General features: G+C 55.2%; 1 protein-coding gene and 1 long non-coding RNA gene across 5 annotated transcripts in view; one reads left to right on the top strand and one right to left on the bottom strand.

The window, feature by feature from the left end:
* LOC123652613 overlaps positions 1-7,973 on the bottom strand; it is a 17,142-nt gene extending 9,169 nt beyond the window's left edge. Inside the window, exon 1 of the long non-coding RNA XR_006742056.1 lies at positions 7,936-7,973. This is a non-coding gene — a long non-coding RNA (uncharacterized LOC123652613). The remainder of the gene's footprint in view (positions 1-7,935) is intronic.
* On the top strand, positions 342-16,939 carry DVL3 (dishevelled segment polarity protein 3). Of its 4 annotated transcripts, XM_036447489.2 has the most exons (16): positions 344-806; positions 6,292-6,361; positions 6,868-6,989; positions 7,109-7,218; positions 7,410-7,545; positions 7,723-7,816; positions 8,011-8,080; positions 8,677-8,816; positions 9,007-9,083; positions 9,199-9,266; positions 9,422-9,571; positions 10,161-10,292; positions 10,464-10,631; positions 14,228-14,443; positions 14,536-14,949; positions 15,849-16,939. In XM_036447489.2, exons 1-16 carry the CDS (start codon positions 646-648, stop codon positions 15,878-15,880), a joined length of 2,160 nt encoding a protein of 719 aa, XP_036303382.1. In that variant the 5' UTR covers positions 344-645; the 3' UTR covers positions 15,881-16,939. The 4 variants fall into 4 exon arrangements, with proteins under 4 accessions (XP_045439701.1, XP_036303382.1, XP_036303383.1 ...); XM_036447490.2 differs by lacking the exon at positions 15,849-16,939 and having other exon boundaries at positions 345-806; positions 14,536-15,098; XM_036447491.1 differs by lacking the exons at positions 344-806; positions 7,109-7,218 and having other exon boundaries at positions 6,340-6,361.

Raw genomic sequence — 16,939 nt, forward strand, 5'->3', positions numbered from 1 at the left:
GGAGACCAGAGCGACCTCCGCGTCCCACCCGTCCCCGCTACAGGGAGCAGCCCGTCTCCGCGGGGTCCGGAGCCCGGACCGGGGAGAGGCGTCCAGGAACGTGGCCACCTTGGGAAGACCGGCCTTCCCGGCCCCCGGGGGTTGGGGGGGTGGGCCTAGACTTCCCCGGCCACGCTCCCCGGGGGCCTGGGACGTGAGCGCAAGCTCCAGCGCGCCGCCCGGCGGGCGGGCGGAGTGTCTGCGGCCGCGGACAGGCGGTCCGCCGCGGGGCCAGCGCGGCGGGGCGGCCGGGGGCGGGGCCGGCCGGGCGGGGCGGGGCGGGGCGGGGCGCGCCCGGGCCGGAGTGGGGGAGCGGCGGGCCGGCCGCAGCCCAGAGCCGGGAGGGCCGCGGCCACCGGAAGAGTCGCCGCCACCAGTCCGGCCGGGAGCGTGCGGAGCGGAAGCGGCGGCCGGCGGCGCTGGGACCCGGGAGCGGCCGGAGAACAAGGGAGCGGGCGGCGCGGCGGGCGCGGGGCTGGGCTGAGCCGCGGACCGCGCCGAGCGCCGCCGCCGCCGCCGCCGCCGCCGCCGCCGCCCGAGAGGCCCGGCCCGGCCGCCGCCGCCGGAGCAGGCCGCGCGCGGGCCGCCGGGCCCGAGGCCGGCGCCATGGGCGAGACCAAGATCATCTACCACCTGGACGGGCAGGAGACGCCGTACCTGGTGAAGCTGCCCCTGCCCGCCGAGCGCGTCACCCTGGCGGACTTTAAGGGCGTCCTGCAGCGGCCCAGCTACAAGTTCTTCTTCAAGTCCATGGACGACGATTTCGGGTGAGGACGGCCCCCCGCCTCGCCTCGCCTCGCCTCCGGGGGACCCCAGCCGCTCCGGCTTCCAGAGGCCGCCGAGCAGGGTGCACCCTCCTTGCACCCCTGGCTTCTAGCCCTGCCCTGGATGCTGGGGGCCCCTCGGCCTTTGGGGGTCCCCCCCTGGGTTGTTTCAGCTCCTGGAGGTCCAGCCTCTCTGGGAGCCTTGGCCCCCCTGGTTTAGGGGGGACGTCCAGCTCCCCAAGAGCCATCAGAGGACCAGCCCGGGAAGCCCCCTCACCTCTCAGAGGCCAGCGGCTCAGACACACACACACACACACACACACACACACACACACCCTCCACCTCCACCCAGCACCCTCACCCCATCCCGTCCCCCTGCCCACGGAGCCACCTCATCAGTACAGACTTGGGGGGTTTGGCACTCGGCCTTCTTCTCCATCTTCTCAGCTCCCCAGCTCCGAGCCATATTTGGAGTACCGTGCATCCCAGGGCTGTGCTGTGGGACTTTGAGGGGAGGGGGAGGCGAGGGGTGCTCAGGCGCCAGGCTGGAAGCTAAGGCCTGCAGACAGGGAGTTTAGCCGTCCCCCCGCTTTTCCTTGCGGGGTGTTGAGGATGTTGTTGTCAAGGGAGCAGAACGCCTGACCCCGAAGGAGAGGAACCCACACTAGCCCAGGTGCTGATTTCCTCTCCAACCTGGGGCCTTTCCCTCCCAGGGGGTGGTCTTGGAAAGGGCCTCAGAGCCTGGGTCCAAGGGCCAGGAAGCGCCTCTTGGTCGCCTCCCCTCCCTCCCTGCCTGGTCTTCTCCTCCCCAGCTGTGGGCTTTGGACAGGCCCAGTTTGGAAGCAAGGACTGCCCCTTTAAGAAGGGATGGAATGTTGGAGCCGGAAGGTTCTGCAGCAGCTGGCCTGGGAGGGGGAGCCTGGCCAGCCCCTCACACACACCCCAACTCCTAGGGGACTGGGGGAGGGGAAGGCCCCCACACTAACTGGGCGCCGGGCCTGGAGGCCTGCGGGGAAGCCTGAAGGCAGCCTCTGCAGCCCTAGCCAGAGGCCTGCCTGCTCTGCAGCGGAGGCCCCGGAGCTGAGTGAGGGCAGACATTCTTCTCCCCAGCGTTCCTGTGTCTGGCTTCTCTCCCAGGACCCCAGCCCTCCTGGCCCTGGGAAGCAAGCACCCTCTCCCCCCTTAGCCTGGCATGTTTTGTTGTCACCTTTCGCCCTGGAACTCGGGGTCTGATGAGCCCGAGAGCTCCTGTGTGTGAAAGTGCTTTTCCAGGGGAAAGTGCTGTGCCGCTTCTTACCTTCTTTCTGCTGCTGTTATGCTTACCCCGGGGTGGGGGACTCCTGATGTCTGATATAGTCTGGCCTCAGCCCAGAGACAGGCACCCCTACTTTCGGATCCTGGAGGTCCAGCCTCTCCAGGGAATCTCCTCTGGAAAATTCTGAAGAAGGATGACATCAATCGGCAAGGGAAGGGAGGGAGAGGGTGATGCCTTGGCCTGGTAAGAGAAGAATGGAGTTAGGAGAGTCTGAGATCCTGCCTCAGGGGCTGGGGATAAGGGCACATCAGCTGGAGTCCAGTGTGCTGGCCCTACCCCTGGCCAGGCCTAACTGCAGTCATAGGAGACCCCCCCATGACATCTCACTTTTTATATATATATATATATTTTATTGATTTTTCACAGAGAGGAAGAGAGAGGGATAGAGAGTTAGAAACATCGATCAGCTGCCTCCTGCACACCCCCTACTAAAAATGTGCCCGCAACCAAGGTACATGCCCTTGACCGGAATCGAACGTGGGACCCTTCAGTCTGCAGGCCGACGCTCGATATCCATTGAGCCACACCGGTTTCGGCACATCTGCTCACTCTTGACAATATTGTTCTTTAAATTCACTGTCAGTCCACTCACTCTTCCTTAGCTTGGCCAAATCAGTAATAGGCAATCACCCGTCTGATTTTCTATTTATATTTTTTTATAAGCTATGTTAAAAATAAATGTTAACTGTTGAATTAAGCAATGTTCATTCAGGTAACACCTGAACACATCTTGCATACGTCACTGTTACTTGAACTTCCTTTGTAAAGTATCAGAGTAGGCCATTTTTACAGGATCGAGAACAATGCTAAAAATGAAATGGAGGAGATTGATTTTGTTTTTTATCCCCAGAAGGAGTAATGAGCAGACCTGGTAGGCTTACCACAAAGGACTAGTAGCTGAGGAATAGAGGAGTGTGTGTGTGTGTGTGTGTGTGTGTGCGCGCGCGCGCGCACAGACACACACACATTTAATCAACTCTTTATGGCGCTTACAGTGTACTAGACACTGGTCTAAGGGCTTTTCTAATTTTTACTCATTTAATTCTCTTAACAGCCTTATGAAGTAGGTAGTAATGCCATCCGTTTGCAGATGAGGAAAGTAGAGCGCAAAAACCTGAAGTAACTTACCCAAGGTCACACAGTCTGGCTAGTTAGTGGCAACACTTGATTCAACATCAGGAATCTGGCTCTTCAGCCCAAGGCCTTAATCCCACTATAGTAGGTATTACTACTATTATCACCATTTCACAGATGCAGCCTCTCTGAGGGAGCTGCTGAGCCTTGGCAAACTGTAGAGGTGATAGGGCTGCCATTTAGCCCCGTATGAGGAGGTCAGACAGAGGCCCGTGACCCCGGCTGACAGGGGCCGTGGTGCCGAGGAGGAAGGCTGCCTCTCTGCATCCCTCCAGGCTCACCCTCAGGTTCTAGTGTGTGAGGTCTCCAGACGATTTGTCAAGCTCAGGGTAGGCCCACCCCTCTTACATTATTTGGGAAATGGAAGAAGAATAAGCATTTTTACCCCTGAGGAGACAGTGTGTAGAACACAGTACCCATTGCTAGCGTGGCCTTGAGCTGCGGAAGGGACTCCATGGGAAGTAGAGTCGCTGGTTATGTTCCTCCCTGTCCATGTCACACCGTCCTGCCTTCACACTGTCCTGCCTCTGGGCCTTTTGCCTGGAACACTGCTGCTTCCCCTGACTCTCCATGTCCAAATTCTCCTGCCTCTGGGTGCAGCTTTTAAAGTTACGATATTTTATCCTGTTTATTCATACACCTGCTCCTAGCCAGGACTTGACATCAGTGTCACTGAGCAGATGTCTGTCCAGTGAACACTTCTGCTGGTCTGACTACTCTGACCACTTCCCACATGGAATATGCTTATGTGAACTGTCTACTGGACTGTAACCTCAAGGAGCAAGGCAGGCTCCAGGTCCGATGCTTCTTGAAGTTCAGACAACAGCAAGCACAGGATCTAACACTCACTGGGCTCTCTCTCAACTAAGGCTTTTTAATTGCATGAACGGTGAATGATGGGCAGATGTGTTTGGTTCCTGCCCTTGCAAACTTACTCCCAGTATGGATCTTGCTAAAAATTCACCAAGTGAGAAACTAGCTTTTATGGTATGTCTGGACTGTGCCAGGCATTTACAAATCCCATTTACCAGGATGAGACAAAGGCTTAGAGAAGTGAAGGAACTTCTCTAAGATGGGAGGGCTAATAAGTAGCAGAATTGGAATCTAAACCCAAGTTTGTGAGAGTGTGGTGCGTGCACGCGTGCAGTGGAACCCTGAACCATTTAGCGCCACTGGGTGGGGGGGCTGTCTGAGGCTGATCAGCTGATCGTTATGAGTCAACAGAGCCTTGGTGACCTGTCAGTGACCCCCAGAAAGAAAGGAAACATCTGTAGCTAGAGCTGTGTGGTGGGGCCCTCTTGGGGGAGAGGGCCGTGGGGATTCAGCCGCAGATCCCCACCACGGGGATACCCTCTCTAACGCAGGTCACAGAGCCCCTGCCATGTGTCCCACACACCCTCTTTTCCTTTTGCGCCCCAGTTCCCACAGGGGGCTGTAAGCTTAGGGTGTCCTTCGGCTGGACTGGCTGACAGGTCTGAGGTGCTTCTCTCTGTCCCTTCTTTCCCGCCTGTTCTGTCTCCAGGCTTTCTGCCACATGGCCCTGAGCAGGATGATTTGAGCTGCTCTCTCGGGGTCGCGGTGGGGCTGGAAATGGTGGAGGAGCCAGGGCTGGATGGGAAGGGGGAGGGTAGGCTCGGCCTTCGAACTTGGCTGTGAGTCCAAGAATGTGAACATCGCAAGGAGCCAAGCACGTTCCCAGTTCTGGGCAGAACTTCTTCAAGAACAGGGAGCACTGGGCTTCGCAGCCTCCTTCCCTCTCTGCTCAGAGCTCCAGGCATGTGTCTCCCTCTTGCCCCTGGTCACATCCTTCCAGCTCTGTCCTGGGTGTTGGATGCAGTCTGAGGGACCTCAAGCTACTCTGGTTTCTTTCGCTGGCGTCAAACTGTAGTCCTGGTGTGACTTCTTGCCTCTGACCACATCCCACCCCCCATGCCTCACATCACTGCCTCCCCTAGCTCACCTTCCACACAGACCCACATCCCCTCTGTCGTACAGGACAGAATGTGAAATACTGTCGAAAGAGTGTGGGGTTTAGAGCCAGACAAGCTTAGGGTTGAATTTCAACTCTGACATCTTCTAGCTCTGTGGCCTTGGACAGGTTACTGAATGTTTCTCAGTTCCTTATTCATAAAACGGGGATCATATTGTCCAGGCCAGTGGTCGGCAAACTCATTAGTCCACAGAGCCAAATATCAACAGTACAACGATTAAAATTTCTTTTTTGAGAGCCACATTTTTTAAACTTAAACTTCTTCTAACACCACTTCTTCAAAATAGACTCACCCAGGCTGTGGTATTTTGTGCAAGAGCCATGCTCAAGGGGCCAAAGAGCCACGTGTGGCTCGCGAGCCGCAGTTTGCCGACCACAGGTCTATGCAATGAGGCCGGTGTGAAGAATATATGTTATAACTGTGTGGAGATAAGATGGTATAATCGGTTTGGAGTCAGGATGATGAGGATTCAAATCCCAGCACTTCACGTAGTGGTGTCACTATAGGTGAATTTCTGAACCTACTGAACCCTAGTCTCCCCATCTGTATCTTACCTATAGCATTGCTGTATTAAACGAAATGATACAAGTAAAGTGTTCACTTAGTGCTTGGCCCATAATACAGACTCAATCAATGAGAGCAATTGTTACTGTTATCATAACGGCAGTAAATGTCTTTCCGGATTCCCTGCTGAGAAGGGAAGGACGGTAATCAGGGTGTGCTTTTTCCTAGTTTAGGGTCAGAGGGAAAGAAAAAGTCCAGCCCCTGAGAGCCTGACTGGGTATGGATAAAGCACTCTTGAGATTCTAGGGAGTGGTGGCACTCATGGGGGCAGCGATCTGTCAGGTGTAATTTGCAAATCACCTGGTGACTGAGAGACACACCCCAAAGGCAGCTGGGCCATCCCCACCCATGCTGTTTGAACAGGCTCGTGCTGGTGGTTTGATTCCCAGTTTAGGGTGGAGGAGCCCCTGAGAGCTGGGGTTGCGAAGATACCTCCATTTCTACCCCAGAGAGCTCACTCACTGACAGCCTCCTTTCCTTGCAGAGTGGTGAAGGAGGAGATCTCAGATGACAATGCCAAGTTGCCCTGCTTCAATGGCCGGGTGGTGTCCTGGGTAAGGACCCTTCCTCAACCCTCCCTCCGTCCACATTCCTGCCATGGGGTGGATGGAGGGAAGACATCGCTAAGGTATAGCTGGTGGTTTTATGTTTCAGTATCTGAATGGTCCTTGAGTTTCTAACTGAACAGTTTCTACCCCAAATTCTATCTATAGCCTGGGTGAAAACTGGGGGACAGGTGTGAAGGGAAAAGGCGGGTACAGAAACATACATAGGAGGCAAAATTGATTCCTATGCCCTTTGAGGCACTTTGCCTCAGATTCCCTCTGTCACCTGCTGGACTCTGCCTTGGACCCTTACCCGCTGCCCCCATCCCTCTTCACCGCCCATGCTTCCCTGCCACCATCAGCCTGGCAGTGGGTCAGCTGTCCCTGCGTAGTCCTGTCTCCTTCCCCTCCGTGTCCCCTGCTTCTTTCGCCCCAAGTCTTCATGCCCTGCCAGAAGCCAACTATCCTACTTCTCCCTGCCCTCGTGCCATACCTTCCCATTTTCTCCCCATCAGCTGGTGTCAGCTGAAGGCTCGCACCCAGAGCCAGCTCCCTTCTGCGCTGATAACCCATCGGAGCTGCCGCCTCCCATGGAGCGCACAGGAGGCATCGGGGACTCCCGGCCGCCGTCCTTCCAGTGAGTGTGACCTGAGGGTCCGCAGGGCCTGTGGGGAGGGCCAGCTTAGCTCAGCCCAGGGCTGGGGGAGGGAGCCCCCAGCCGGCCCCCTCCCCCACCAAGTCCTGTCTTCCCTGCAGCCCTCATGCTGGTGGGGGCAGCCAGGAGAACCTGGACAACGACACAGAGACGGACTCCTTGGTGTCTGCCCAGCGGGAGCGGCCTCGCAGGAGGGACGGCCCAGAGCACAGTGCGTCTTCCCTGAACAGATGCCTCCCCCCTCCCCCCGGCCCCCATGCCCTCCCCACAGCTTCCACTCAGCTGACCACCCCTTTGCCCAAGCTCTGGATAGGACTGGCCCCAGCGCAGCCCCCGGCCGGCCTCTCCTCCCTCCCCTCCTACGCTGGGCACTGTGGACCCAGCTGCCTCCATCCCCTGCAGCAACCCGGCTAAACGGAACTGCAAAAGGGGAGCGGCGGCGAGAGCCGGGGGGTTATGACAGCTCGACCACCCTCATGAGCAGCGAGTTGGAGACCACCAGCTTCTTTGATTCCGAGGAGGATGACTCCACCAGCAGGTAGGGCCTTGGTTTCATGAGGACTGGTGGGCAGGTGACCCCTCTGGGGCTCTGAACCCTGAGGATACTGGGCCCCTGGGAGGGATGTGGGCCTTGTGCTGGGGACCTGGGCCCTGCAGTGCCTCTCACGGGGCAGGGCTAGGTCAGCCTGGTGGGGAACGACTGTGGGCCCCGCAGGTTCAGCAGCTCCACAGAGCAGAGCAGTGCCTCACGCCTGATGAGAAGACACAAGCGGCGGCGGCGGAAGCAGAAGGTTTCCCGGATTGAGCGGGTATGGGACCTGGGCGGCTAGGGGTGAGTGGGGCAAGGCGGGGCTTATCCGTCCGCAGGTCCCCTCCCCTCGGGTCAGCGTTTAAAGCCTTAGAGGGAAGGTGGTGGCTGAAGGCTCACCCCGAGGAGGAGCTAGGGGAGAGCAGTGAGCTCCTGCCACCCCTGCCTGCTGCTCAGAGTCTCTGTCTATTCCAGTCCTCATCCTTCAGCAGCATCACGGACTCCACTATGTCCCTCAACATCATCACGGTCACTCTCAACATGGGTGAGTCTGGTGAAACCACACTCTGAGTGCCTACCGTATGCCAGACACTGGGCAGACCCGAGGAGTTTAAAGAGACACAAGTTATGTTCCCTGTCCTCAAGGAGCTCTCTTTCCTAAACCTACGCTGATTATTGCAGTCTCTCATCATCAGGGCTATGACAGAGAGAAGCACATGGAGCTATGGCAGCAGAGAACAGCATCAGGGAAGGCTTGCTGGAGGGAGTGATTTCTGATTCCTTCCCGTTCCCCATGTTTTAGCTGTTGCATTCTTGTTCTCTGATTTCTGCCCTACCCACTCTTTTAGGAGATAGCTGGATGTAGGGAAAAGAACCCCAACTTGGCCTGGAATTTAAATGAGTTTGAATACTGGTTTTGCCACTTAATGGCTTAGAAGAGTCACTTAGATCCTCTGAACCTCAGTTGTCTGCTCTGTAAAATAAGACTGAGAGACAAGGATTAAATGAGCACGCTGAGCACAGTGCCTGGCTCCAGTTCCATAAATGGTAGTTCTTGTCCCTTTCCACTCTTTCTAACAAGGGGCTCAGAATCTGGTTAGGAACCTTGCTCCCGTCTCAGGGTCTTGTTACTTCCTGTAGAAAAGTATAACTTCTTGGGCATCTCCATTGTGGGCCAAAGCAACGAGCGCGGTGACGGAGGCATCTACATCGGCTCCATCATGAAGGGCGGGGCCGTGGCTGCTGATGGACGCATCGAGCCCGGAGATATGCTGTTACAGGTACCATTGTCCCCTGGGGCTGGGGGTGCAGACAGGGAGTGGGTGTGCCCTCTGTTCCTTCTCATTCCTTATACCCTCTCTACCCTATTCAGAGGCCCCTTCTTGGTGGGGAAAACCTCCTGATCCACCAAGCTTCCCTAACTCCCTCCCCAGCTCGGCCGCTTATCCCATTCCTGGTCCTATTTCCCAGGTAAACGAGATCAACTTTGAGAACATGAGTAATGACGACGCAGTCCGGGTACTGCGGGAGATTGTGCACAAACCAGGGTACGGTTGGGCTGAAGCATTGCGGAGGAGGTGCCAGGCATTGCTGGCTATCAGGCAAGGGGCTTGGTCTCGCCTCCCTACATCCTGCCCTCACTAGGGACCCCCTTGCTTTCAGGCCCATCACCCTGACTGTAGCCAAGTGCTGGGACCCAAGTCCACGTGGCTGCTTCACATTGCCCAGGAGTAAGTGGATGGGGAACTCGGCCCTGAAACGGGTGTCTGGCACACATGAGCCCTGTCTGTCCTGCCTTCTGTGTAGCCCGGAACCCTCACATCTACCCTGTTGGGCCCAGCACTGGGCAGAGTGGGCAGTCCCTAACTCCTCATCCTCCCTGCAGGCGAGCCCATCCGGCCCATTGACCCTGCGGCCTGGGTCTCCCACACTGCAGCCATGACTGGCACCTTCCCTGCCTACGGCATGAGCCCCTCCCTGAGCACCATCACCTCCACCAGCTCCTCCATCACCAGCTCCATCCCTGACACAGAGCGTGAGTGTCCAGCCCTGTCCCCTGGTCCCAGCAGACAGGGCCAGGGGAGAGGGACTGATGGAGGTCCACGTGGAGACTTGCTTGAAAGGCAGAGGGGCTGGAGGGGTCTCGGCTCATTCCAGCTACCTCACACTGCAGCTTCCCTCAGGGGACACCCGAAGCTCACTAAACAGTATTTGCTTCTGACTGGTATTGAGCACCCAGTAAGCCTCAGTTTCCTCTTGTAAAATGGGACTGAAGATGTGCACTTTACCAGGTTCCTGGGGGTTAATGAGAGGATATAAGTGAAGCAATTATTACAGTGTGTGGCACAAAGCAAGCACATAATAATGACTGCCATTTTTATTATCATAACACACATTATGCACTGTACTAAGCACCTTCATTTACATTATTTAATTATCTTCAAACATCCCTATAAAATAGATGTGAAAGTCCCTATTTTAACAGAAGAAACTGAGTGTCCAAGAAGTCAATAATTTGTCCAGTAGTAGTCTATATTTATTAGGTGGTAGAACTGGAATGCAAACTCCTGTCTGCCTAACTCCACACCCCCTTTCTGCCTGACCACTTTGCTTCCCACCCCCAGGCCTAGACGACTTTCACCTGTCCATCCACAGCGACATGGCTGCTATTGTGAAAGCCATGGCCTCCCCTGAATCCGGGCTGGAGGTCCGCGACCGCATGTGGCTCAAGATCACCATCCCCAACGCTTTCATCGGTGAGAGGGCCCCATGTTGGGATGAAGGATGGGGTGGTGGGCAGTGAGGGAGAAGGATAGGCTGGGCACCCAGTAACTCCCTTGAGCTGGGACCAGGCCCCGCCTCATGGCTCCTGTGAGGCCAGATGAGCCCAAGGGGGACCTCCCAATCAAAGGCAGCCTTGCTCGCAGGCTCGGATGTGGTGGACTGGCTGTACCACAACGTGGAAGGCTTCACTGACCGGCGAGAAGCCCGCAAGTATGCAAGCAACCTGCTGAAAGCTGGCTTCATCCGCCACACGGTCAACAAGATCACCTTCTCCGAGCAGTGCTACTACATCTTCGGCGACCTCTGCGGCAGTACGTGCCTCCCCCCTTCCTTCCCTGTGCTCTGGCCGGGCAGGGGGCGGTGCCCACGGGTGTGGCAGCAGACTCCAGGGAATCCAGAGGAGGGGGCCGCAGGGCTGGGCTCCCAGCTCTAGGCCTGAGAATTTTGTGGTGGAAGCAGAACCCAGTGCAGCCTCTGCACCTGCCTTGCGTCCCCTGGAGGGGCCGGCATTTTCTAAGTGGCTGGCACCATGCTGATTGTTTCTAAAACAGCATCTCACTCTGTCACTCAGTCCTCACAACCTCCTCTCCACCCTTGGGGAGATGGATTACTATTCCTGTGTTCAGATGAGGAAACTGAGATAAGTAGAAGGTACATAGTCCACCCCAGGACTCACTACTAGAAGCAGAGGAACTAGGCCATGGGTCCAGATCTTTCTGGCTCCAGAGCCCTTGTTCTCCCCATCACCTGGGTTGTTTTTTTATAACCCTTTTTTTTTTAGATTTTTATTTAATTTTATTGATTTTTTTACAGAGAGGAAGAGAGAGGGATAGATAGTCAGAAACATCAATGAGAGAGAATCATCAATTAGCTACCTCCTGCACACCCCCCACTGGGGATGTGCCTGCAACCAAGGTACATGCCCTTTACCAGAATCAAACCCAGGATCTTTGAGTCCACAGGCCGATGCTCTATCTACTGAGCCAAACCGGTTTCGGCCCCACCACCTGGGTTTGAGCGGGTGTGTGGTGGTGGAGAAACATTGTCTTAGCAAGGCCAGAGTTCCTGTCCTTGGGCCTTGCTTAGCTTCCCAGCATCAAGCAGGTTCCACCAGGGTAGGACATAGGCTCTGTCTGAGGCCCCCTGTCCACAGCTTCCTCAGACCTCTGTTAGGGACTGTGCTTCAGGATGGAGCTGGAGAAGCTCTCAGGGCCAGGTTGGGGGGGGGGGGGGGGGGGCGGGACACGTCGGCCTGTGGGCAGTATAAGGCCCTTGAAATCATTTGGTTTTGCCCTGCTGAGGCATTAGGGGTGAGTTAATTAAATGCATGACCAAATATAACAGGCTAATTTTTAAGTTGATAATTTTATATGGCCTGTGAATGATGTTATAAATATCCAAATGGCCTTTGGCAGGAAAAGGTTCTCCACCGCTGTTATAGAGGATTCTACAAGCTATAACAAGGAGCTGGACTTGGTCCTGAAAGAGTGCAAAGCCAATTAGGGTTAGTAAGCAAGAGGGGTCTGCATGGAAGCCGTCTTATCTTCCTTTGGAAGGGGAGTTTTTGAAATAGGACAGCATCGCTCAGTGTTGGGAGCTGAAACCCTCCCCCAGCAGCCACATCTACCTGAAGGAACCTTCTCCGAGCCCAGTGGTGCTGGCTGGAGTCCAAAAACTAACTCTTAAAATGCTTCAGATTAGGTTTTAGGGATCAGAAAAGCTGTTTTTGCAGAGCACAAGTCCTGGTGGAGGGTGGGTCCCTGGCCCTCAGCAGCTCCAGTGTGGCCACATGGAGTAGATGCAGAGTTTTGGAGTTAGACAGTTCTGAGTTCAAGTTCTCCTTACTGTGATAATATGAGTGACACAGCCTCTCAGTGCCTCAATTTGTTAATCTGTAAAGTGGAAGTAATAGTAGAATCTACATCATAGAGCTGTTTTGAGGATGATGTAATGTATATAATGCTTTCAGTACCATGTTTAGCCCACAGAAAGTACCCTTTAAAAAGTTCTCCATTCTTCATATATTTAATTGATTTTAAGATGAACACTTATTTCGAATTTCAGTATCTGAAATGGGAGTGCATCTTACAGCCTATGGCTTCTTAGACTCAATCAAGTGTGGTTACTGTCATCCTTTTGTTCAAGAGACATCCTTCCATCCCTGGGTCCTCCTGGATCTTCTACCCATAGCCCTGGCCACCAGAGGCCCAGCTCAGGGAAAAGCTGACATAACAGGCCTTTTCCTGCTACTGGCTAAGATGTCCTAAGCTGGCAGTGTAGCAAGCTCAAAGGGAAAAGCTGAGGGCCTGGGTAGCCCCAGGAGCACGTAGTCACTCCCCTTGGGATGATAGCCTGAGATTGAAATAGTCACCAGCTCCTGGAACATGAGCCAAGGCAGGCCCCTGCTTACCGCCACCACCACCCTTCATGCTAGCTGCTGGCCTTGACAAGTTCATGGCGTGGCTGGAAGACTTCATTGTCTTTTTTAGCCCCCTTGGGCCCCTTCTCCTTATTTCTTCTTCCCTGGAAGGTTGGGCTGGCTTACTTAAGGGCTCAGTCTGTATCTGGCAGGCCTCTGGGACCTGGTACGGATGGGGTGTGAGCAAGGGGTGTCCGAGGCAAGTCATTAGTCTAGTGGCCCCTTATATTCCCTTCCAGGCAGTTCCAACTTAGTGGGGGCATCCTTATCCTTAACAGGTACATAGTTTACTGGGGGAGCCAGTGTCATGAAAGAAGTGATGTTAATACAGTGAGGACCCACGCCTCCCTGGGAATGGAGGGAGAGCACAGAAGAGGCACCTAACTTGTTCTCTTTCTGGGCCCTTCCCACCCCACTCCCACCCTCCCTGCAGCACCAGAAAATTGATTCTGGTCAATGGCCTTCTATATGGGGAGGTTTGGAAAGGCCCTATGTTCATTCTGGTTTTTAATGGTGTGTTGTTTTTTTAGTGTTAGGTGAGGGGGAATGGTACAATTTCACCAAACTGGTCCCTACTCCTTACTAGTTACCTCATCTGGAAGTGTAAAAAAAAAATAAGCAGGTTTTAGCTTCTGCTCTGGCTATAATTTAGGTTGAACTTAAGCTGGTCATTTAACCTCTCTGGACTGCACTTACTTCATCTCAGAAAAAAAGTGCCTAGCACCTTCTTCATAGTGTTGGGGTAATATTTGTATGAGATAGTGTTTTGATTTGTGCCTAATGAAGTGCAGGTGTGCAATACCTACCTGATCGTTGTCTGAGATTTCAGCTTCCTACATTCCCCTACCTTTTACCCTCTGAGCCAGCAATTTTCACTCTTCTTCATCTCATGGCACATATAAACTAATTACTAAAATTCTGTGGCACACACACAAAAAATTGTTTTGCCAATCTGATAAAAAAAAAAAAAAAGATTGGTATAATTTTGACTCACTCACATGGGAGGGTTATTGTTGTGTTGGCCACTGTTTTTTTATTGGACAATTTAAGGAATAAGAGGTCAGAGCCCTCGCTAGTCAGGTCCTGCATGTTTTAAAAATTCTTGTGGCACACCTGTTGAAAATCGCTGCGCTAAGTGAACAGAATGAGGTTTTTTCCTTCCACTCCTCTGAGGAAGGAGGAGGAACTAACTGCCAAAGGCTTTTCTGGGAGTTGAGTGTCAGGATTTGGCATTGAGGCTAGGAATGGTGACTCAGAGGGTTTTCCCGGGGCTGTCTGCAGGGGCTCCCTCTCTACCATCTCTGCCGGTGGTGGAGGGAGTCTAAAGGAATGTGAGCTCGCTGGCCTGTGCCTCCCCCCATAATGGCGGGGAACTACCGCTGCTGTTGTCATTTCATTTGCATCCAGTCCAGCCTGGGCTGGGACCTCTCTCCTGACACAGAAGATGTGGGAGAGTCCCAGCATCCGGCCCTCTCCTGCCCTCCACAGACATGGCCAACCTGACCCTCCACGACCACGACGGCTCCAGCGGTGCCTCCGACCAGGACACACTGGCCCCTTTGCCGCACCCGGGGGCCGCCCCTTGGCCCATGGCGTTCCCCTACCAGTACCCGCCGCCCCCGCACCCCTACAACCCGCACCCAGGCTTCCCGGAGCTGGGGTACAGCTACGGCGGGGGCAGTGCCAGCAGCCAGCACAGTGAAGGTAAGTAAGGTGGAGGGGAGACCCGGGTGAGAGCCAGGCTTCCTCCGCGGGCTCTGAGCACCCACCGCCCTGTCCCTGCCTGTCCCCTGCAGGCAGCCGGAGCAGTGGCTCCAACCGCAGCGGCAGCGACCGGCGGAAGGAGAAAGACCCGAAGGCGGGAGACTCCAAGTCGGGCGGCAGCGGCAGCGAGTCGGACCACACAACCCGCAGCAGCAGCCTGCGGGGGCCCCGGGAGCGGGCGCCCAGCGAGCGCTCGGGGCCCGCCGCCAGCGAGCACAGCCACCGCAGCCACCACTCGCTAGCCAGCAGCCTGCGCAGCCACCACACGCACCCGAGCTACGGCCCCCCCGGGGTGCCCCCTCTCTACGGCCCCCCCATGCTGATGATGCCCCCGCCGCCCGCGGCCATGGGACCCCCAGGAGCCCCCCCAGGCCGCGACCTGGCCTCGGTGCCCCCCGAACTGACTGCCAGCAGACAGTCCTTCCGCATGGCCATGGGAAACCCCAGTGAGTTCTTTGTGGATGTGATGTGAGCAGGGCCCCTCTCCCACTCCCATCCCACCCTAACCTTGCTGGCTGCGTCCCTCTCTCCATCTGTCCAGTCTTTTTTTTACTTTGTCTGGTACCTGAAAGGGAAATAAACGGAACTAAATCCAGGCGCGCTAACTGCTCGCTGAGCTCAGCGAGGGTGGGGTGACCCACACAGAGCTATTGCAGCCCCTAACCTGCCACCAGCCCCGGCTTGTCCCTCTGCCCACTAACTGCTGCACAGGACGACTCAGGATCCTTCGTGTCCCGGGGACCCGACTCGCTGGTGCTGCTCCTTACTCCCTTCACCTTACTCCCTTCAGGAATGCAACTGTGCCTGGGAGGGCCTGCTCAGCCCCTTTTCCCCACCATTTCCCCCCCCCCCCCTTCTACCTCAGTTCCCTTTCACCATTCATTCAGCTACACAGTCTCCCTATTAACCTCGTCCCCACAAGCATGTGTCCAATCTCTGAACTCCCCCCACATGCACGCACGCACGCACGCACGCACGCACGCGCGCATGCACAATGCTGACACCAAAAAAACTCGCTTCATCTGCCCCTCCTAATTGTCCCTGCCTGCTGCCTCACTGTCGCTTGCCTGCTGCTTGCACCCTAGAGTGTGGGTCACCTTCAGTAAGTACCCATGCTCTCCCTTCCTGCACTGGGCCCTCACCAGGAGCCGTGGGGGCCTTCGCTGCCTGACTGCTAGTGGCTTCTGAGGAACATCTCTGCTCTACCCCCACCCTTTGCCTGCAATTGTGTGCTGGTTCCTTCAGACCCCTAACCCTACTAACCAACAGGCTCATCTCCCCTCTGGGCCTGAAACATTTCTTCTCTTTCTTTTTTCCTCCCCAATTTTTCCTGGGCCTGGAGCAGCCAAGAATTTCGGGCTGTTTGACTTTCTGTGAACCCCCAGCAAGGGGAGGCCCAGCCTCCGAGGAAACCAGGAACCCTGCTTCAACAGCCCCTCAGGGCTTCCCCAGGATACCCAGCCCCCACACCCACACTTCAGCACGGCACGAGGCTTCTGGGGAGGGCTCCAGCCCTTGGTCCATATAATATGAGACTGTTCACCTTTCCAGAGAGTGTGCGTGCTCTCTCCCTTTCACACACATGCACACACACAGGTGCCTATGCAAGGCCACTTAAGCCTCAGGGTTGGTCCCTGTCCAGAGGGCTGGCCTCTCTCCAAATTTTCTCCCAGGTTGTGGGGCTGGTCCCCTGACTTACCTCTATCCTTCCTCCCCTTCCTCATAGCCCTCAAGCCTCCCCCACATGTCCCTATCATCATCCTACCAGGATAAAGCCCATATGTGGGGCTCATCAGAGGACTCCCCAGACAAAAAAAAAAAAAAACAGGCTGTTTCGCCTTGCCCCCTGCATTGCACACTTTTTCCTGTTTTCACACCACCATGATACCCCAGAGCATGACTGGGCAGGGAGGCTTCTGGGAGTGCCAGGTTTGTACTGTTAACCTATTTTTTACTTTAAACAAATTATGACTTTAAGCCTCTTCTATAAATTCTTTTGGCTCACCTGGGCTCCCATATTTTCAGAACTGGGGTGTCAAGAGATGAAGTACTAAATACCAGGCTTTGGGGCAAACCAGGGAAGGGGCATTTGGCATTCATTTAAATACTTCCTGGTTTGTTTTTTGTGAGTGAGGGCTACGTTAGAAATTTGACTCTTAACAGTTCTGGTTTGCTCCCAACACAGACCATAGTTTCCTTTAGCCACCTGGGAGGAGGACTGGCTCCTATACTTTTTTCTGACTCTGCCATGTCCAACTTTCTTGAGGTTTCTTCCACTGTTGCTCATACCTTCATTGTTGGTGCTCCTTGTTTTCTGTCTTCAATCCATTTCTCTTTCCTATTTACTCCCCATTGGTATCATCCATCAGGAGGTCCTTACCTGCCTTGGATATGCTGGGGATTTTCAAATATATCTCTCCATTCCCAATTTCCCCC

The sequence above is a fragment of the Pipistrellus kuhlii genome, unplaced genomic scaffold, assembly GCF_014108245.1.
Source record: "Pipistrellus kuhlii isolate mPipKuh1 unplaced genomic scaffold, mPipKuh1.p scaffold_m20_p_2, whole genome shotgun sequence".
Taxonomy (NCBI): Eukaryota; Metazoa; Chordata; class Mammalia; order Chiroptera; family Vespertilionidae; genus Pipistrellus; species Pipistrellus kuhlii.

Coding starts and splice junctions, on each gene's coding strand:
- DVL3 (XM_036447489.2), top strand. CDS start 646: ATGGGCGAGACCAAGATCATCTACCACCTGGACGGGCAGGAGACGCCG. Junction 7,546..7,722: donor GAGGATGACTCCACCAGCAG/GTAGGGCCTTGG, acceptor TGGGCCCCGCAG/GTTCAGCAGCTCCACAGAGC. Junction 14,444..14,535: donor CAGCAGCCAGCACAGTGAAG/GTAAGTAAGGTG, acceptor TGTCCCCTGCAG/GCAGCCGGAGCAGTGGCTCC.